We start from the raw sequence: 22,485 nt of genomic DNA on the forward strand, positions 1-22,485 counted from the left end.
GGAGGAGCAGAGAGAAAGGGGGAACACAGAATCTGAAGCAGGCTCCAGGCTCTGAGCTGTCAGCACAGAGCCCAAAGCGGGGCTCGAACTCACAGACTGTGAGATCATGCCCTGAGCCAAAGTTGGATGCTTAACCAACTGAGCCACCCAGGCAACCCAATAAAATAGAACTTTAAAACCCCAAACTAATTATCTATATCTGTATCTACATCTACCTATCAAAAACATTGAGTTCACTCTGAAACCTCCAGTTCCAATCCAGAATCACAGATTTCTCCCTTGGCTAGCTCTCACTGCCCTCAACATACTTATTAAATCAATTCCCCTCATATGTCACCACCTGCCACTGCTGCACCCACGGACATCCTCCTCCCGATGCTCAAGTTCCATACCTAGTTCTAAGATTACCACCATCCCATTACAAACAAGCACCCTCCTCTCCCCATTGGTTCTGACACTCATGCTGGGCTATCACCACTTCTTGCAGACCCCCTCCTTATTCTGCTTGGCCTCCCTCCTTATCCCACCCAGTCTCCAACAACATGCTGCTGTCCCCTGACCCCCACACTCCCAGATGGCTTCATCCCTTGCTCAGGATCCAACGGCCACACAGACTCTTGCCTCACCCTACTCAGGCTCCGACAACCCATTCTGGGCCGCAGCCATTCTCCCCTCGTGTGTGTTCTCCTTACCTGCTGGGGCTCCAGCACCCTGTCCAGCCCACAAAGACCCCCTCCTCACTTTGTTTGGGCTAATACCTGGTTCCAGACCACCACCACCACCACCCCTCCCTTGTAAACACCTACCTTGCTTGACCCCACCTAATGGCTTTGGACCCAATTATACAGGAAGGAAGAGAGCAGTAACAGTATTTATATTGTCATTCCACTACCAAGATGATTTCCATCGATTCACCAATTATTGATAAATATGCATGGTGAGATTTTTGGAATGATGCTCATTAAATCATAATATAGTTATTTCTAGGTTGTATCAATTTTAGACCATTTTTTCCCCTTCTTTGTACCTTGTTTTGCATTGCTTGAATTGGTGATTCTGTGTGTTGTTTTTATTAAAATGATCGTCTTCTCTAAAAATCTGAATACACAAAGAGCTACAAATATATTCTAAGGAACACTGGTGAAAAACTTTAAATAGTGAAATACTGTGTAATATTAAATGTTAACTAAATTAAAGTAAACTTATACAATGACATGCTAAGTAATATATGACACAGAGGTTTATCTAGGAACATGTAAAACAACAACCATAAACTTAAAAAAGAATTTTATAAAACTATATTATGAAGTTTTTTTTAAGGAAAATACAAATTTATAAGTACTCATGTTTACAGAAAAATTCTGGAAGGATTACAACAAAATGTTACTAATAGTTACTTCTAGGCAGTGGGATTACAGTTACTTTTATTTATGTGAATTTTATAATGTACGTATGACAAAAGTCTTTTTTACAAAGCACCAGGACAAGGGGCGCCTGGGTGGCTCAGTCAGTTGAGCGTTTGACTTCGGCTCAGGTCATGATCTTATGGTTCATGGGTTCGAGCCCCGTGTCAGGCTCTGAGATGATAGCTCAGAATCTGTAGCCTGCTTCGGATTCTGTGTCTCCCTCTCTCTCTGCCCCTCCCCTGCTCATGCTCTGTCTCTCTGTCTCAAAAATAAATATAAACATTAAAAAAAATTTTTTTTTTTCAAAGCACCAGGACAAGAACACAAAATTCTATCAGGGTGAAAATAGTAACAGCAACTAAGTTAACTGTCAACCTAGAATTCTATACTTAGTTAAACTGAGTGAAACAGACATTTTTATTTTTTTAATTTTATTTCTTTGTTTAAGTAATCTCTACACTCAAAGTGGGGTTCAAACTCATGACCCTGAGATCAAGAGTCACACATTCTACCGAGTGAGCCAGCCAGGAGTCCGGCAACAGACATTTTTAGATGACAGATTTTTATCATTCACAAACTTTCTCCATAAGAGCTGCTCAAAGATATTCTTCAGGAAAATGAGAACTGAACTAAAAAGGAAAGAGTATGATGAAGGAGACAAACAGGAGCTAACAAACTATGGGTAAATATAAGTAATGGCTGTCTGTGTAGAGAATGCTAATCAGAAGAAATAAAAACAAAATTGAACACTAAACACAGATCATTTTGAGACCTTTATTTTATTTGAGAGGATGGTAAAAATACTGACCTATTTTAGAATTTCTGTTAATTTACATATGGATTTTTAAATTTTTTTTTTTTTACATTTATTTTTGAGAGACAAAGTGTGAGCGGGGGAGGGGCAGAGAGAGGAGACACAGAATCCAAAGCAAGCTCCAGGCTCCGAGCAAGCTGTCAGCACAGAGTCGGATGCGGGGCTTGAACACATGAACCATGAGATCATGACCTGAACTGAAGTCGGACACTCAACTGACTGAGCCACCCAGGTGCCCCCAGGATTTTTTTTAAATGTGAGAGTACCCACAAAAAACAAACAAACCAAACAAACAAAAACACAGCACAAATAGAATGTCTCTCCAACCAGCAGAGGCAAAAAAGAGGATTAAGGAAAAATCCAATCAATCCAAGGCAAGAAAAAAATAAAGCAAAAAACATGCTGAAAACACAAAAATTAGAAAAAATCAATAATAAGTTAAGCAGAATAAACTCACCAACTAAATCTCAAAATGATTTCTAGGGGCGCCTGGGTGGCTCAGTCGGTTGAGCGTCTGACTTTGGCTCAGGTCATGATCTCACGGTCCGTGAGTTTGAGCCCCATGTTGGGCTCTGTGCTGACAGCTCAGAGCCTGGAGCCTGCTTTGGATTCTGTGTCTCCCTCTCTCTCTGACCCTCCCCCGTTCATGCTCTGTCTCTCTCTGTCTCAAAAATAAATAAAACATTTAAAAAAAATTTTTTTTTAATGATTTCTAAAACTATATGCTGCTGGGGCGCCTGGGTGGTGCAGTCGGTTAAGTGTCCGACTCTTGATCTCGGCGCAGTCATGATCTCATAGTTCATGAATTCGAGCCCCACATCAGGCTCTGTGCTGATGGCACAGAGCCTGCTTGGGATTCTGTCTCTCCTTCTCCCTGCCCCTCCCCTGCTTATGTATACTCTCTCTCTCTCTCAAAATAATAAAACATTAAAAAAATATTTAAAAAAAAAATTTTTTTTCCCAACGTTTATTTACTTTTGGGACAGAGAGAGACAGAGCATGAACGGGGGAGGGGCAGAGAGAGAGGGAGACACAGAATCGGAAACAGGCTCCAGGCTCCGAGCCATCAGCCCAGAGCCCGACGCGGGGCTTGAACTCCCGGACCGCGAGATCGTGACCTGGCTGAAGTTGGACGCTTAACCGACTGTGCCACCCAGGCGTCCCCAAAAAATATTTTTTAATAAAAATTAAAAAGTAAATAAATAAAAGTATACACTATTTATAAAAGACACCCAAGATTAAGAACAGAAGTTGAAAGTTAAAAGAAGGACAGTGATATAGCAAACAAATATAAAGCAAAAGTTACTTGGAAATGTACAGATAATACTATTGTAACATACACTGACATACCCTTAAGATGGGAATGCTTGCCATATTTGTTTCTCATGTGTTCTGTGACTGAAAATAAAGACCTTAAAAGCCTCTCCCCAACAAAAAGGTCCTATTTTAGCAACGGTTAACAGTGTGCTCACCGCTGCACCTCTAGCGTGTAGCATCTGTAAGTCCTCACCATGCTCTGTATTGGCTGAATAATTTACGATGAAAGATTCAAGGTTGTAGAAAAGGAGCAGTGTTACATAATTAAATATACCTCTTCTGCTCTTTATAAGTGACCCCTTTTCATTAAAAGATGCTTTAAAAGAGAATGCTAAAAGCAGGGCTTCTGAAGAGATTAGAAATAAGAGTTCTGTGTTTGGCTTTAATCTCCTGCTTTGAAATTTCCAATTTGTTTCCATATTTCTCTCCCTTTGGTGCCATGTTTTAGTCACCCAAGTTCAAATCTCAATAGCTGTAAACTCTTAGCTGGAAGCTCATCATTGTCTTTTTGAAATTCCTAAGTGAATTTTGGTATCCAAAGGACTTCTCTGTTCAAAAATTAGTCCCCATTCCAAAACACAATAAAACCAAAGAAAACTCTAAAAAGCAAAAATAACCCACCACATACCTTCCATCTTTCAGAGTGTTAACAATAAATCGGTTAATCTGGCAAATACAGTTGCTAGACAATTGTTCTCCCTCAACGAGATGGTTCAACTGTGTTGCCAACATGAAAGCTGAAAAGCACAAAGATTTCTTTAGTTCCCACAACATTTCAGTCATAACAATCTGAACTAGCACTGATCACACGTGGACTAGCAAAGAAAAACAATGCCTTGAATGTTTCTGAAACTAAAACTATTCAGATTCTGCACAGTGAAAAACAGTATGATTTACTAAGCATTAAACATCTGCTGCTACTCTGAAATGTAAGTATTTCTTAAATTGCCCAGAATCATTTTTTCCATCATTCAGGTTTCATGATGAAGACTAAAAAAATCTTTTCTATGTTCTTCACCTTGTGACTAGAGATAGCAAGCACATATTCTGAAAACTGTCTTTCTTGCTTGTGAAGTTTCCAACACTGAAATAAAAGCCTAAAAAGGCAAGTATAGGACAGCTAACCCATTATATTCAATAAATGTCAATATCATCCTGAGGGAAATTAATCAAAGAAAACAGAGCACCAGTTAGAGAAAATTAATTAAGCCAAGTGGCAGCTTTCCACTAGATCCAGTCTATTGTTAGAATGCTCTCTGCCGGCTGCAATTCTGTCTGAATGAAGTGCACGGTCAGGCAAATGTACACTTCTGAAATGCCCCAAATTATTGCAATCAAAGTGCTGGATGTGCTTTTATTATTTAAATACAAATTCCTGGATTTATACATCATACTCACAGGAGAGAGTGTTCAATCCATCACTCATAAGCAGTCGATAACGGGGTGGACTATTCCCTGTAGTGATGGGACGGATGTTCTAAGATAGAAAACATGATTCATTAGACAGACTGTCTCCCCAGTCCCCAGAGATAATTACATCTAAGTGGCAGGAGAGTAGGTCTGTCATTATTTCAGCAAACACTGAACTGCTTGCCCATTCTCCTGACACCTAAGTCCAAGCAAAAGAAACTTGGATATGATGATTTTCCCACCAGCTTCTAACATTATTAAGCACAACACAGATGAGAATAAAATGAGTTGCCAATACTCGTGTTCTCTCTCCCCAGCTCAAATTTAATTGAAAATCAATTAAAAAAAAAAAAAAGATAAGGCACCTAACAATGCAAGGTGCTGTGTAGAAAACATGTTAAAAATACAAAACAAAAAAACCAAAAAATCCTTGCCCTGAAGGGGCTTACAAGTGTGGTGGAGACAGAGGCAAAGAGATATAAGAGATGTGTGCACATGACATGGGGGCACAGCCAAGGCATTTATCACAACTTACAGGAAATCAGAAGCTGCTCTCCACAGGAAGTGAAATACAGAAACGGAGCCTTATGATGACCAGCAGCGAGTCTGGGAGTCACAAGGAGATCACCAGGCCTACTGACTCAGAATCCACAGAATGATCCAGGATTCTGCTTCTATTCATTTTTTAAATTCCCACTAAAATTTGAAACACCTTTGGAGTACTTGGGTGGCTCAGTCGGTCAAGCATCCAACTCTTGGCTTTGGCTCAGGTCATGATCTCACGGTTTGTGGGTTCAAGCCCTGCATCGGGCTCCATGCTGAGAGTGCGCAGCTTGCTTGGGATTCTCTCCCTCTCTCTCTGCCCCTCCCCTGCTCATTCTGTCTCCCTCTCTCAAAAATAAATAAATAAACTTAAAAAAAATTTTTGGAAAACCCTTAAATGGGGGCGCCCGGGTGGCTCAGTTGGTTGAGTGTCTGACTTTGGCTCAGGTCATGATCTCATGGCTGAGCCCCGCGTCGGGCTCTGTGCTGACAGCTCAGAGCCTGGAGCCTGCTTCAGATTCTGTCTCCCTCTCTCTCTGCCCCTCCCCCACCACTCACACTCTGTCTCTCTCTTCCAAAAATAAACAAACATTAAAAAAAAAAAATTTAATTTTAAATGAATGATAGGGTTAATGAAGAATTTTAAGCAGACACATTCATTATAGGCCCATATAAGGCAGATTTAAGAAAGACAAACCTCAGGGCAGGAAGAAAAAAGTAACGAGGCAATACTAATGATGTGTAGCACTACAGCCTCCATCAATTGTGGCAAGAATAGAAAGGCGAAGGCTCAAATCTAAACCCCCAAGTCTAACTCTGGCTAACTTATATTGAAGAAGAAAAAAACCCAGCCCTAGCTGCTCTCCTGCAGTTACTACAGGACAGGCCTATTTTTTGTGATGAGGGAGAGAATTTCCTAAAATGGACATGAAATTGACATGTGCTTCATCAAACATAATGTATAATTACATAGAAGTTTTTAAAATGTTTGACATAAAACATACACAGGTACTCACAATGACCTGGAGGACAGGTTTTATGGAAGTGTCTCCCTGTTGCATTATGGCCTGAAAGAGTAAACACAGAATGAGATCTACATTCAAATTATGACCAAATCTGACATATTTTTACAGTTTGGTATTTGTAATAAACCACAGATAACATTATTACAGAGACTTTTTGGAGCATGTCATCTGAAAATCTAGTAAAGTTTTATCACTTGGATAAAATCATAAAAGCATAAAAGTGCAATACTTGGCTTAACAAGAATACAATTACTGCATCCAAAATACAGGCATCACATTTGTGCTCATTATTCAGAACAGCACATTAATTTGCCTATAGGGCCCATTAATAGACAATTAGAGGGGCGCCTGAGTGCGCGTCTGACTTCAGCTCAGGTCGTGATCTCGCGGTTTGTGAGTTCGAGCCCCGTGTCAGGCTCTGTGCTGATAGCCTGGAGCCTGCTTCGGATTCTGTGTCTCCTTCTATCTCTGCCCATCCCCCACTTCCCTCTCTGTCTCTCAAAAATAAATAAATAAATGGGAAAAAAATAATAATTAGGTAAGTATGGGAAATCTTTAAAATAATATTATGCAGCCTTAAAGAGATGTGTATGTAACATTGGTTGCCTCTTTTGAGAGAACTGGCGAGTAGGGCCGTAGGTGGGAGGCAGACCTCACACTGGATCCAATTTTTATATCTTTTGCATTTTTTTTTTTTAAGTAAGCTTCACGCCCAGCACAGAGCCCAATGGGGGACTTGAATTCACAATCCTGAGATCAAGACCTAAGCTAAGATCAAGAGTCGGACGCTCAACTGACTGAGCCACCTAAGCACCCAAAACCGTTTGATTTTAAATCTCATGTCTCTATTAGCAATTATGAAAATAGTATCTACAAAAAAAAGACCACCAATCAGGTTTTTAGTTTGTTTTTAAAAAGCCACCATTTAAAGGTAACCATCAGAGGGGTCCCTGGCTGGCTCAGTAGGTGGAACATGCAACTCTTGATCTCAGGGTCGTGAGTTTGAGCCCCACATTGGCCCTGGAGCCTACTTATAAATAAAAAAGTAAAAAATCCGTTTAAGAAATTTAAAAAAATAAATAAAGGTAATCATCAGAAAAAAACCAACAGCAGTGAATACTGGTTCTCTGACCTCTGCTCTTGCCCATGCTGAAATAAACAGCACCACCAACGAAAAAACTGGACAAAAATACATAAACCTTTCAAATACTGGACAACAGGCAGAGCAAGACTGTGGTCCCTGAAAAAAGAGAAACGAATGAGGGGAACACTACAATCCTCCTGGCTTTCTGCACGGAGGCACTCTTGGATCACAGTGTGGACAGGGAACCCAAGAAGAACGTGGCAGTCCTACTGAGCACAGAGTTCAGGGAGACAACTTAGTTGGATTTCGTGGATGCAGAATACCAGAGATGACAAGCTACCCAGAGTTAGAGCCTCAATAACCCACACAGGGGTTCCCAGGAGTCTCTGGCTGACTTCTAAGTTGTTGATACACAAAATGAGACTCCACACGGCCAGGCAAAGATTAAGTGTTAGCTATAAACTGAAAAATGAGTGGAGCTCACACAGGCTAGAACACAGCTGAGCTCTCACCAGCCTGAGTGCAGAAAACTCAATAAACACCTGCTGCTTTCAGTAGAAACCCCAGAAAGGTCATGCTTCAGAAACAGGACTAAACTAGACCCAAAGTAAAAGCTATTCTGGACCCATTCCAATCTCCAAGGGATCAGCTGATTTGCAAGTCAATCAACAACCTGCCAAAACAACTCCATATTCTTTATAGAAAATTTTAAATATTCTGTGGAACAACATGGGAAGTAGGCAAAAAGTACTTCTGCCACATACTGGAGTACTGGCTGTCACCACTTGTGCAACTGTTTGAGCTGTGAGTTGAACTAGCCACTTTTTCCACGAAACATCATTTTTACTTGAAAGGCCAAATGACAAACTGGTTATTCAAACTTTGGAACTGAGTAAATCTTTTCTCAAAAAATAAATAAAGTGACGGGCACTTAGGTGGCTCAGTCAGTTATGCATCTGACTTCTGCTCAGGTCATGATCTCGCAGTTCACTGAGTTAGAGCCCTGCAGGAGCCCGCTTCAGATCCTCTGTCCCCTCCTCTCTCTGCCCCCACCCCCCCAGCGCGCTTGTGCACGTTAAACATTAAAAAATCAAAGAAAAGTATTCTAAGATCAAAACATTCAATGGTGAGTACAGCATAACATGTAGACTTGTCCAATTGCTGTGCTGTACACCTAAAGCATTAATATAACATTGTGTATCAACCATACTTCAATTAAAAAAGAGAGAGAGGGGCTCCTGGGTGGCTCAGTCAGTTAAGCATCTGACTCTCGATTTTGGCTGAGGTCACGATCTCAAGGTTTGTGGGATCGAATCCCTCATAGGGCTCTGCGATGATAGTGCAGAGCCCGCTTGGGATTCTCTCCCTCTCTCTGCCCCTCCCCTACTTGTGCTCTGTCTCTGTTTCTCAAAATAAATAAAATGAAGAAATAAAAAATAAATTATAAAAAAACAATAAGAGAACCACCATGGTTTAGACTATTTGTGTCCCACCTCCCCAAATTCATATGTTGAAGCCCAAACCCCCAATGTGATGACATTAGAAGGTGGGGCCTTTGGAGGTAATTTGTTTTAATAAGGTCATGAAGGTGGAGCCCCCACATTGGAATTCATGCCCTTAGAAGAAGAGACAACTTGGGGCACCTGGGTGGCTCAGTCATTTGGACATGGCAGCAGGGGTGTCAGCACAGAGCCTGCTTGGGTTTCTCTCCCTCTCTCTCTCTGCCCCTCCCCAGCTTGCACGCACACACATGCTCTCTCTCTCTCTCTCTCTCTCTCTCTCTCAAAATAAACAGACATAAAAAAAAAAAAAAAAAGGAGAGAGACACCAGAGCTCTCTCTTCCCATATACAAAGAAGAGGTCATGTGGGCACATGGTGAGATGGTAGCTGCAAGCCAGAAACACAGCCCTCACCCAGAAATGAATCTGCTGACACCTCAATCTTGGGTTTCCCAACCTCTGGAGTTGTGAGAAACCAATCTGTTGTCTACACCATCCAGTCTAAAGTATTTTGTAATAGGGGCGCCTGACTGACTCAGTTGGAAGAGCATGTGACTCTTGATCGCGGCGTTGTGAGTTCAAGCCCCACATTTGGTGAAGCAAATACTTAGAACAACAGAACTTGAAGAAAAAAAAAAAGTGTTTTGTAATGGTTGTCCAAACTAAGATGAACTGCTCTAAAGCACTCCTTAAAAAAAGTATAGCTCATAAATCAATAGTGGAAATCAATTCAAATCATAAAAAATACTCAAATAATCCACAAGTCAGGAAAAGCTAAACAACAAAACAACAACAACCAACAGATGGGACAAAGAGAAAACAAGTAACAAAACAAAAAACTTACACCCAAACATGTAACTATACTAAGTACAAATGGTTCAAGTACTCCAAGTAAAAGGCAAAAATTGTCAAAATGAATAAGATCCAACTATCTGCTGTCTACAAGAACTGCACTTCAAATATAAAGACACAGGTTAAAAATTAAACACTGGAAAAAGCTGCATCATTACTGGCAGGCAAAGAAGGCTTCAGGACAAAGAATATTACCAGGGATAAAAAAGGACATTTCCTAATAATGGGGTTGATTCCTGAAGAAGGCACAATGATAAATATATACACCTAATAACAAAGTTTCAAAAGACATGAAGCAAAAATCTACAGAGTTAAGAGAAATAGACAAGTCCATCATTATAATTGGTGGTCTCAACTTCCTTCCCTCAGGATGGAAAAAGCAAAGAGATAAAAAAAGAATATGTAGAAGAACATAAAAGATTAAACTATTAACCAACTTGACCTAATTAGATCATCTAACAATTGCAGAATAAACATTCTTTTAAGTGCCCCTGGAACATTTTCATCAAGGTTCCATAAGTTGGGCAATATAACAAGTCTCAATGAATGTTAAAAGACTGAATTCAGAGAGCACGTTATCTGACCACACTGGAAGGAAACTAAAAATCCTAACAATAGGATATCTACAAAATTTCCAAATACTTGGGAACTAAGCAGTAAACTTCTATTTTTTTTTAAATCCAACGTGGGGCTCAAACTCACAACCCCGAGATCAAGAGTCGCATGCTCTACCTACTGAGCCAGCCAGGTGCCCCGTGAACAATAAACTTCTTTAATAACCCATCTACTGAGAAAGAAATCACAAGAGAAATTAGAAAGTATTATTAACAGAATGAAAATGAAAATACAATCTATCTAAACTTATAGGATTTGCTAGAGTAATGCTTCAAGGGAAAATTACAGCTTTAATGCTTAGAGAAGAAAAAAATCCAAAATCAATTATATAACCTTCTACCAGAAGAAGCCAGAAAAGAATAAACTAAACTCAAGCACACAGAAGGAAGGAAATAATAAAAGAGCAAAAAATCAACAAAATAGAAAATGGATAAACAACAGGAAAAAACAATTGAACTAAAAGCTGGTTCTTTGAAAATATCAATAAAATTGATAAACCTCTAGCTAGTCTGGCCAAGAAAAAGAAACAAATATTCTCAATATCAGAAATGAAAAATGCATCACTATATATCATATACGTTAGATTATATATACAAGAGATAATGGAATATTAGGAACAACTTTATGAAAAAGATAAAATGGCTAAGTCCCTTGAAAAACACAAATTATCAAAACTGACATACAAAATGCAGAGAATCTAGACAGTACCATACCCATTAAAAAAAACCTGATTTTATAATTTAAAATATTCCAACGGAGGGGGCGTATGGGTAGTTCAGTGGGTTAAGCATCCAATTTGATCTCAGCTCTGGTCTTGATCTCAGGGTCATGAGCTGAAACCCCATGTTTGGCATAAAGCCTACTAAAAAAAAAAGTGGGGGGAGGTTTCCTGGGTGGCTCAGTCAGTTAAGCACCAAGCTCTTGATTTTGGCTCAGGTCATGATCTCATGGTTCTTGAGATCGAGCCCCACATCAGACTCTGGGCTGACAGCACAGAACCTGCTTGGGATTCTCTCTCTCTCTGCCCCTCCCCTGCTCGTGTGCTCTCTCTCTCTCTCTCAAAATAAATAAATATATTTTTTTAATAAAGAAAAAAATACTAATCTTGCATAAACTGTCAAGAAATAGAAGAGAACACTTTTGAACTCATTTTATGATGTCATTAGGTTTACCGGACAGAAAAAAACAAAGTCGTTCTAAGAGAAAAAACACAGATCTATATTCCACTACAAAATAAAACTACACATTCACTAGGATGGTTAAACTTAAAAAGACTGACAAAATTAAGTGTTGGCAAAGATATGGAGCAACTAGAATTCTCACAATCGATTTAGAGAAGTCTAGCAATTTCTTATGAACATTCACTGAACATGTAACTCAGCAATTACATTCCTAAGTATTTATCCCAGAGAAATAAAAATATATTTCTACAAAAAGATTTGTATGGGGGCGCCTGGGTGGCGCAGTCGGTTAAGCGTCCGACTTCAGCCAGGTCACGATCTCGCGGTTCAGGAGTTCGAGCCCCGCGTCGGGCTCTGGGCTGATGGCTCGGAGCCTGGAGCCTGTTTCCGATTCTGTGTCTCCCTCTCTCTCTGCCCCTCGCCCGTTCATGCTCTGTCTCTCTCTGTCCCCAAAATAAATAAACGTTGAAAAAAAAAAAAATTAAAAAAAGATTTGTATGTGAATGTTCACAGCACCTTCATTCGTAATGGCCAAAAAAGGAAAATAACCCAAATGTTTAACAACAGGTAAATTAAACAAATTGATTATTCACAATAAAAGGCAAAAAAAGGCTCAAACTATTGAAACAACATGGATAAATCTCAAAAAACATTTTGCTAGACAAAGAAGCCAGACACAAGTTTATATGAAGTTTTAGAATAGTCAAGGGGCACCTGGGTGGCTCAGTCAGTTAGGCGTCCGACTCTTGGTTTTGGCTCAGGTCATGGTCTTGCATTTCGTGGGCTTGATCCCCGCATTGGGCTCTGTGCTGACAGTGCAGAGCCTGCTTGAGATTCTCTCTCTCTGCCCCTTCCCTGCTTGCTCTGTCTCTCTCAAAAATGAATAAACTTAAAAAAAAAATAGAACAGTTAAAACTAGGGGTGCCTGGGTGGCTCAGTTGGTTAAGCGTCCGACTTCAGCTCACGAGTTTGAGCCCCGCATCAGGCTCTGTGCTGACAGTTCAGAGACTGCAGCCTGCTTTGGATTCTGTGTCTCCCTCTCTCTCTGCCCCTCCCCTGCTCACACTCTGTCTCTCAAAAATAAACACTAAAAAAAAATTTGTAGGATAGTTAAAACTAACCTATAAAGATAAAAAACAGAAGTTAAAACTCTGGTTTGCCTAGGTTGGCATTACGAGATGGGGAATTTGCCAAAGCTTGTCAAACTGCACACATCTTGAGCTTTGTTATATGTATTTATTATACATATCACAGTTCTATGGTGTGTAAATCACACTGAATTTCAATACAGTTTGAATTTTTAAAAGTTTCTAGGGAACAGAACTGGGGCAGGGCGGGGCCAAACATCAATAATTTCATCAAACACCTTCCTGTTCTATTTCATTTAAAAACCACATGCATGAAATCATAGCAGAAAACTTTCCCAACCTGGGGAAAGAGACAGACATCAAAAATCCAGGAGATACAGAGAACTACCATTTAGATTCAACAAAACCAACCATCAACAAGGCATATCATAGTCAAATTCGCAAAACACACAGGCAAGGAAAGAATTATGAAAGTGGCAAGGGAAAAAAAGTCCTTAACCTATAAGGGAAGACAGATCAGGTTCGCAGCAGACCTACCCACAAAAAGTTGGCAGGCCAGAAAGGAATGGCAGGTTATATTCAACATGCTGAATTGGAAAAATACGCAGCCAAGAATTCTCTATCCAGCAAGGCTGTCATTCAAAATAGGAGAGATAAAGAGTTTCCCAGACAAACAAACACTAAAGGAGTTTGTGACCACTAAACCAGCTCTGCAAGAAATTTCCAGGAGGACTCTCTGAGGGGAGAAAAGATGAAACAAAACAAAAAGGAACAAAAGCAACAAAGACTAGAAAGGACCAGAGAACACCACCAGAAACTCCCAACTCCACAGGCAACACAATGGCAGCAAATGCATATCTTTCAGTACTCACTGTAAATGCCAATGCACTAAATGCTCCAATCAAAAGTAACAGAATGGATAAGAAAACAAGATCCATCTCTATATTGTTTACAAGAAACCCATTTTAGACCTAAAGACACCTCCAGATTGAAAGTATCTTCAAAGGAGCACTAAGGAATCTACTCCTGAAATCACTGTTGCACTACATGCTAACGAATTTGGATGTAAATTTTAAAAAGATAAAAAATAGAATTAAAAGAAAAAAAGAAAAAAAAGAAAAAAGTATCTTCAGATGGAGAACCATCTATCATACTAATGGTCGCCAAAAGAAAGCCAAATAGCCATACTTGTATCAGACAATCTAGATTTTAAAATAAAGACTGTAACAAGAGATGAAGAAGGGCATTACATTACAATTACGGAGTCTATCCACCAAGAAGATCTAACAACTACAAACATTTATGCCCCCAACATGGAACTCCCAAATATATAAACCAATGAATCAGAAACATAAACTCATTGACAATAATACCATAATAATAGGGGACTTCAACACCCCACTTATAGCAATGGACAGATCATATAAGCAGAAAATCAGCAAGGAAACAATGGCTCTGAATGACACACCGGACCAGATGGACTTAACAGATATATTCAGAACATTTCATCCTAAAGCAGTAGAATACGCATTTTTCTTGAGTGCACATGGAATATTCTCCAGAACAGATCACATACTGGGACACAAATCAGCCCTTAACAAGTACAAAAAGATTGAGATCATACCATGCATATTTCCAGACCACAATGCTATGAAACTCAAAATCAACCACAATAAAAAATTCGGAAAGACAACAAATACTTGGAGATTAAAGAACATCCTACTAAATAATGAATGGGTTAGCCAAGAAGTTAAAGAGGAAATTAAGAAGTACATGGAAGACAATGAAAATGGTAACACCGCAGCCCAAAACCTCTGGGACGCAGCAAAGGCAGTCATAAGAGGGAGGTATACAGCAATCCAGGCCTTCCTAAAAAAGAATAAAGGTCTCAGGTATACAACCTAATTTTACATCTTAAAGAGCTGGAAAAAGAACAGCAAATAAAACCCGAAGCCAGCAGAAGACAGGAAATAGTAAAGATTAGAGCAGAAGTCAATGATATCAAAACCAAAAATATAGAATAGATCAATGAAACCAGGAGCTGGTTCTTTGAAAGAATTAACAAAATTGATAAACCCTAGCCAGTTTGATCAAAAAGAAAAAGGAAAGGACCCAAATAAATAAAATCAAGAATGAAAGAGGAGAGATCACAACACGGCAGAAAGACAAACAATAATATGAGAATATTATAAGCAATTATATGCCAATAAATTGAGCAATCTGGAAGAAATGGACAAATTCCTAGAAACATATAAACTACCAAAACTGAAACAGGAAGAAATCGCAAATCTGAACAGACCCATAACCGGTAAAGAAACTGAATTAGTAATCAAAAATCTCCCAAATAAACAAGAGTCCAGGGCCAGATAGCTTTCCAGGGGAATTCCATCAACCATGTAAAGAAAGGTAAGACCTATTCTTTTGAAGCTGCTCCAAAAAATAGAAATGGAAGGAAAACTTCCAAACTCATTCCATGAGGCCAGCATTACCTGATTCCAAAACCAGACAAAGACCCCACTAAAAAGGAGAACTACAGAAAAATTTCCCTGATGAACAGGGATGCAAAAATCCTCAACAAGGTACTAGCCAGCCAGATCCAACAACACATTAAAAGAATTATTCACCACGATCAAGTGGGATTTATACCTGGGACGCAGGGCTGGTTCAACATCTGCAAATCAATCAATGTGATACATCACATTAATAAAAGAAAGGACAGGAACCACATGATCCTCTCAGTAGATAAAGAGAAAGCACTTGACAAAATACAGCATCCTTTCTTAATAAAAACCCTTAAGAAAGTAGGGATAGAAGGATCATACCTCAAGATCATAAAAGCCATATACAAAAGACCCACCGCTAATATTATCCTCCATAGGGAAAAACTGAGAGCTTTCCCCCTAAGGTCAGGAACATGACAGGGATGTCCACTCTTGCCACTGTTATTCAACACAGTATTTGAAGTCCTGGCCTCAGCAGTCAGACAACACAAAGAAATAAAAGGCATCCAAATCGGCCAGGAGGAAGTCAAACTTTCACCTTCACAGAAGACATGATACCCTATGTGGAAAACCCAAAGATTCCACCAAAAAATTGCCAGAACTGATCCATGAATTCAGCAAAGTTGCAGGATATAAAATCAATGCAGAGAAATCGGTTGCATTTCTATACACTAATAATGAAGCAGCAGAAAGAGAAATCAAGGAATTGATCCCATTTACAATTACACCAAAAACCACAAAAATACCTAGGAATAAACCTAACCAAAGAGGAGAAAAATCTATACACTGAAAACTATAGAAAGCTTATGAAAGAAATTGAAGATACCAAAAAATGGAAAATATTTCATGCTCACTGATTGGAAGAAAAAATATTGTTAAAATGTCGATACTGCCCAAAGCAATCTACATATTCAATGCAATCGCTATCAAAATAACACCAGCATTCTTCACAGAGCTAGAACAAACAATCCTAAAATTTGTATGGAACCAAAAAAGACCCCAAATAGCCAAATCAATCCTGAAAAAGAAAACCAAAGCTGGAGGCATCATAATCCCGGACTTCAAGATGTATTACAAAGCTGTAATCATCAAGACAGTATGAAACTGGCACAAAAACAGACACTCAGATCAATAGAACAGAATACAGAACCCAGAAATGGACCCACAAATGTATGGCCAACTGATCTTTGACAAAACAGGGAAGAATATACAATGGAATACAGTCTCTTCAGCAAATGGTGCTGGGAAAACTGGACAGCAACATGCAGAAAAATGAACCTGGACCACTTTCTTAAACCATACACAAAAATAAACTCAAAATAGATGAAAGACAAATGTAAGACAGGAAGCCATCAAAATCCTCAAGGAGAAAGCAAGCAAAAACCTCTGATCTTGGCCACAGCAACTTCTTACTCAACACGTCTCCAGAGGCAAGGGAAACAAAAGCAAAAATGAACTACTGGGACCTCATCAAAATAAAAAGCTTCTGCACAGCGAAGGAAACAATCAGCAAAACTAAAAGGCAACCACCAGAAGATATTTGCAAACGACATATCAGATAAAGGGTTAGTATCCAGAACCTATAAAGAACTTACCAAACTCAACACCCAAAACACATATAATCCAGTGAAGAAATGGGCAAAAGACATGAATAGACACTTCTCCAAAGAAGACATCCAGACGGCTAACACATGAAAAAAGGTTCAATATCACTCATTATGAGGGAAATACAAATTAAAACCGCAATAAGATACCACCTCACACCTGTCAGAATGGTTCACATTAACAACTCAGGCAACAACAGATGTTGGCGAGGATGCAGAGAAAGAGGATCTCTTTTCCACTGCTGGTGGGAATGCAAACTGGTGCAGTCACTCTGGAAAACAGTATGGAGGTGCCTCAAAAATTTAAAAATAGAATTACCCCACGACCCAGCAATTGCACTAGTAGGTATTTATCCCAGGGATACAGGTGTGCTGTTTTGAAGGGGCACATGCATCCCAATGTTTATAGTAGTGCTATCGACAACAAAGTATGGAAAGAGCCCAATGTCCATCGACAGAAGAATTTTGATAAAGATGATGTGGCATATATATACAATGGAGTATTACCCAGCAATCAAAAAGAACAAAATCTTGCCATTTGCAACTATGTGGATGGAACTAGAGGGTATTATGCTAAGCAAAATTAGTCAGAAAAAGACAAATACCATCACTTCATTCATATGGAATTTAAGATACAAAACAGATGAGGGGCACCCAGGTGGCTTGGTCAGTTAAGCGTCGACTTCAGCTCAGGTCATGATCTCACAGTTTGTGAGTTCGAGCGCTGCATCAGGCCCTGTGCTGACAGCTTGGAGCCTGGAGCCTGCTTTGGATTCTGTGTCTCCCTCTCTCTCTATCCCTCCCTCCCCCACACTCACTCTGTCTCTCTCTTGAATATAAATAAACATTAAAAAAAAACCAACAGATGAACATAAGGGAAGGGAAGCAAAAATAATATAAAAACAAGAAGGGGGACAAAACATAAGAGACTCTTAAATACAAAGAACAAACTAAAGGTTGCTGGAGGGGTTGGGGGATGGGCTAAATGGGCAAGGGGCATTAAGGAAGACACTTGTTGAGATGAGCACTGGGTGTTATACATAGGGGATGAATCCCTGTAATCTACTCCTGAAATCATGATTGCACTATATGCTAACTTGGATGTAAATTTTAAAAAATAATAAAAACCACATGCATATACTAACTTATTACTGTTTAATTTGTGTCATCATAAATAGTGCATATATAAAATTAAATCTTCTGGGACATATAACATGATATGTACACTTAAAATAAAATTGCCTCGGGACACCTTGGCTCAGTACGTTGATAATCCAACTCTTTGATTCTGGCTCAGGTCATGATCTCGCAGTTTGCAGGATCCAACCTCACACTGGGCTCCATGCTGGGTTGGAGCCTGCTTGGGATTCTCTCTCTCCACCCAACCCCCCACCCTCCCGCTGTGTGTGTCTGTGTGTCTGTGTCTCTCAAAATAAATTTTAAAAACATTTAAAAAAATACAAAGCAACAACCCAATTAAAAAATGGGCAAAAGACTTTAGAATAGACACTTTCCCAAAGACATAGAGATGGCCAACAGATACATAGGATCCTCAACATCACTAATCATCATGGGAATGCAAATCAAAATCACAGATTAGCTACTATCAAAAAGACAAAAAATATGAAGTGTTGGCAAAGATGTGGACTAAAGGGAACTCTAGTACACTGTTGGTGGGGAATGTAAATTGGTGCAGTCACAACAGAAAACAGTGTGGAGGCCCATCAAAAAAATAAAAATCAAACTACCATATGACCCAGAAATTCCACTTCTGGGTAGGTACCTGAAGAAAATAAAAATACCAATTCAAAAAGACATACGCACCATTATGTTCAAAAAGCATTATTTACAATAGCAAAGATAAGGAAGGAAACCACATGTCCATAAATAGATGAACAAAGACACAGACACAGACACACACACACACACACACACACACACACACACACACACACACAGAGGAATATTACTCAACCATAAAAAAGAAAGAAATTTTGCCATTTGTGACAACATGATTAGACCTAGACAGTATTATGCTAAATGAAATAAGCCTGACAGAGAAGACAAATAACATGATGTCACTTACATGTTGAATCTATAAAATACAAAATAGAAACAGACAGAAACAGGGAACAAACTATTGATTACAAGAGTGAGGAATGATTGGGGCTGTGGGTGAAATTTGTGAAGAGGATTAAGAGGTTCAGGCTTCCAGATTTAAAAAAAGAAAAAAGGGTCATGGGGATGTAATGTACAACACAGGGAATTTAGTAACAATGTAATAACTTTGTATGGTGACAGACAGTAACCAGATTTATCATAGGGATCATTTCCTAACCTATAAAAATACCAAATCACTAAGATGAACACCTAAAACTAATAGAATATTGTGTGTCAATTGTACTTAAATTTAAAAAACTACAAACCAACAGAATGTAGTAGTCAAGGGCACATCCATCCAAATCTTCACCCCATTGACAAATTATTTAACCTCTCTGCACTTTAATTTCAGTGCAGATGCAGGTAATTATAAAAATCTACCTTATGGGGTTACTGTAAGTACTATTATACATAAAGTATCTGGCACAATGGAAATGACAAAAATATTAGTTCCCTTCTCCTTTCCTTATATTACCCAGTAACTTAAGATACAAATGCTATTTATCCTGTTTACCACAGTAGTTACATGCATAATCTCTTCTTTTATGATGTTAGCTCTTGCCCCAAATGTCTCTCCTATTTATGTGTCAGTTGCTTACCCTTTGGGACTGTGTCTTTTGAACTAAAATGATACTACTTGCTTTAGCTGATAATCAGAGTTCGCAAAGGTGTTCCACACTCAGTCACCACAAACACAAAAATTTTTTTTGCCGGGTTACCTGGGTGGCTCAGTCAGTTAAGCGTCTGACTCTTGATTTCAGCTTAGGTCATGATCTCAGTTTGTGAGTTCAAGTCCCACATCAGGCTCTGCACTGACAGCAGGGAGCCTGCTTGGTATTCTCTCTCCCGATCTCTCTGCCCCTCTCCAGTTCATACATAAGTGCACACTCTCTCTAAATAAATAAATAAATAAACTGTAATAAAAGAATTTTTCTTCTTGGGGCGTCTGGGTGGCTCAGTTGGTTAAGCATCTGACTTCAGCTCAGGTCATGATCTCACGGTCTGTGAGTCTGAGCCCTGCATCAGGCTCTCTGCTGTCGGCATAGAGCCCACTTCAGATCTTCTGTGTCCCCTGCCCCATCTCCCCCTCCCCCCACTGGTTCTATCTCTCTCCCTCCCTCTCAAAAGTAAATAAATAGGGGCACCTGGGTGGCTCAGTCGGTCAAGGGTCCAACTTCGGCTCAGGTCATGATCTCCCAGTCTATGAGTTCAAGCCCCACGTTGGGCTCTCTGCTGTCAGCTCAGAGACTTCAGATCCTCTGTCCCCCTCTCTCTCTCTCTTCCCCTCCCCTGCTCGTTCTCCCTCTCTCTCTCAAAATAAATAAATAAACTTTAAAAAAACCCACAGGTACTTTAAAATAATAATATTTTCTCTGACATAGGCCATAGCAACATCTTGCTGGCTATGTCTCATGAGGCAAGAGAAAGAAAAGCAAAAATAAACTATTGGGACTACATCAAAACAAAAAGTTCCTGCCCAGCTAAGGAAACAACAAAGGCAACCTACTGAATTGGAGAAGATATTTGCAAATGACATCCAATAAAGGCTTAGTATCCAAAGTATATAAAAAACTGATACAACTCAACACCAAAACCCAAATAATCCAATTAAAAAATGGGCAGAAGATATGGACAGACGTTTCTCCAAGGAAGACATACAGATGGCCAATGTGCAAAAATCCTTAGTATTACTCATCATCAGGTTAATGCAAATCAAAACCACAATGAGATATCACCTCACACCTGGATGAGGATAAGGTGAGAAAGGAATCCTCATGCACTGTTGGTGGGAATGCAAACTGCTGCAGCCACTATGGAAAACAGTATGGAGGTTCCTCAAAAAGTTTAAATAGAACTACCTTAGGATCCAGTAATGGCACTACTGGGTAGTTACCCAAAAAATATGAAAACACTAATTCAAAAGGATATATGAACCCCATGTTTACTGCAGCATTATTTACAATGGTCAAATTATGGAAACAAACCAAGTGTCCATTGGTAAATGAATGGATAAAGAAGATACGGTATGTATATATATGATGGAATATTATTCAGCCATAAAAAAAGAATGAAATCTTGCCATCTGCAACAACATGGATGGAGCTAGACGGTATAATGCTAGGCGAAATAAGTCAGTCAGAGAAAGACAAATACCATACGATTTCACTCATGTAGAACTTAAGAAACAAAACAAATGAGCAAATGAAACAAAGAGAAAGAGAGAGAGAGACAAACCAAGAAACGGGCTCTTAATTATAGAGAACTGACGGTTACCAGAGAGGAGGTGGTGGGGGGATGGGGGAAATAGGTGATGGGGATTAACAGTGCACTTATCATGATGAGCACTGAGTAATGTATAGAATTGTTGAATCACTATATTGTACACCTAAAACTAACAGAAGTATGTTAACTACACTAGAATTAAAATTAAAAAAAAAAACTTTTTTTTTTTTTTTTTTTCAACGTGTATTTATTTTTGGGACAGAGAGAGACAGAGCATGAACGGGGGAGGGGCAGAGAGAGAGGGAGACACAGAATCGGAAACAGGCTCCAGGCTCCGAGCCGTCAGCCCAGAGCCCGACGCGGGGCTCGAACTCACCGACCGCGAGATCGTGACCTGGCTGAAGTCGGACGCTTAACCGACTGCGCCACCCAGGCGCCCCAAAAAAAAAACTTTTTAAAAGCTGGAAAGGAAGCAAGAACAAGAGGGAATATGCAATGATGGGAATGGGGGGGGGGGGGGTACACTGGGTGGAAGTGAGTAGTCCAGGCAAGAAATGATGATGCCAGAGTGGATGAAAGAGAAGTAGATGTATTTAAGAGAAATGTGTGGAGGTAAAACCAAATTTGGTGATGGACTGGACATCTAAAGTGATGGGAGTCTGCAAGAAGAATGATTCCACAATTTCGGGCTAGCATATCTTAGTGGATAATGGTGCCATTCATCCCTATAGGGAACACCAAGAGGCCCCAACTTACTAAAATAATGGATCTACTTTGGGATATGTTGAATTTAAAATCTCTTTGAGGTATCCGGTGGGCAGACAGAAAATAGAGGTTTGTCTTTCAGATAAAGGTGGCTCCAGAGGTGCCTGGGTGGCTCTGTTAGGCAACTTACTCTTCCTTAAGTCACAACTCACAACTTGTGAGTCCAGGCCCCGCATGAGCCCTGCATAGGGCTCTGTGCTGACAGCCCAGAGCCTACTTGGGATTCTCTGTCTCCCTCCCTCTCTGCCCCTCTCCCGCTAGCGTTCTGTCTCTCAAAAATAAATAAACAAAAAATTTTAAAAGGTGGTTCCGGACAAAGACACTTGTGTGCAACTAACATATAGATGGTAATGGTATGTCTTGGTAGAAGAGGGCCTAGAACATAACCTTGAGTAAA

General features: G+C 39.7%; 1 protein-coding gene across 1 annotated transcript in view; it reads right to left on the reverse strand.

Annotated features, from left to right (window-relative positions):
• RPA1 (replication protein A1) overlaps positions 1–22,485 on the reverse strand; it is a 73,366-nt gene that overhangs the window by 50,138 nt on the left and 743 nt on the right. Inside the window, exons 2-4 of the mRNA XM_047833335.1 lie at positions 6,507–6,557; positions 4,936–5,014; positions 4,166–4,274 (exon numbers count right to left, since the gene is read on the reverse strand). Coding sequence (XP_047689291.1) covers positions 4,166–4,274; positions 4,936–5,014; positions 6,507–6,557 — 239 coding nt within the window. The remainder of the gene's footprint in view (positions 1–4,165; positions 4,275–4,935; positions 5,015–6,506; positions 6,558–22,485) is intronic.

This window comes from Prionailurus viverrinus, chromosome E1 (assembly GCF_022837055.1).
Source record: "Prionailurus viverrinus isolate Anna chromosome E1, UM_Priviv_1.0, whole genome shotgun sequence".
Lineage (NCBI taxonomy): Eukaryota > Metazoa > Chordata > Mammalia > Carnivora > Felidae > Prionailurus > Prionailurus viverrinus.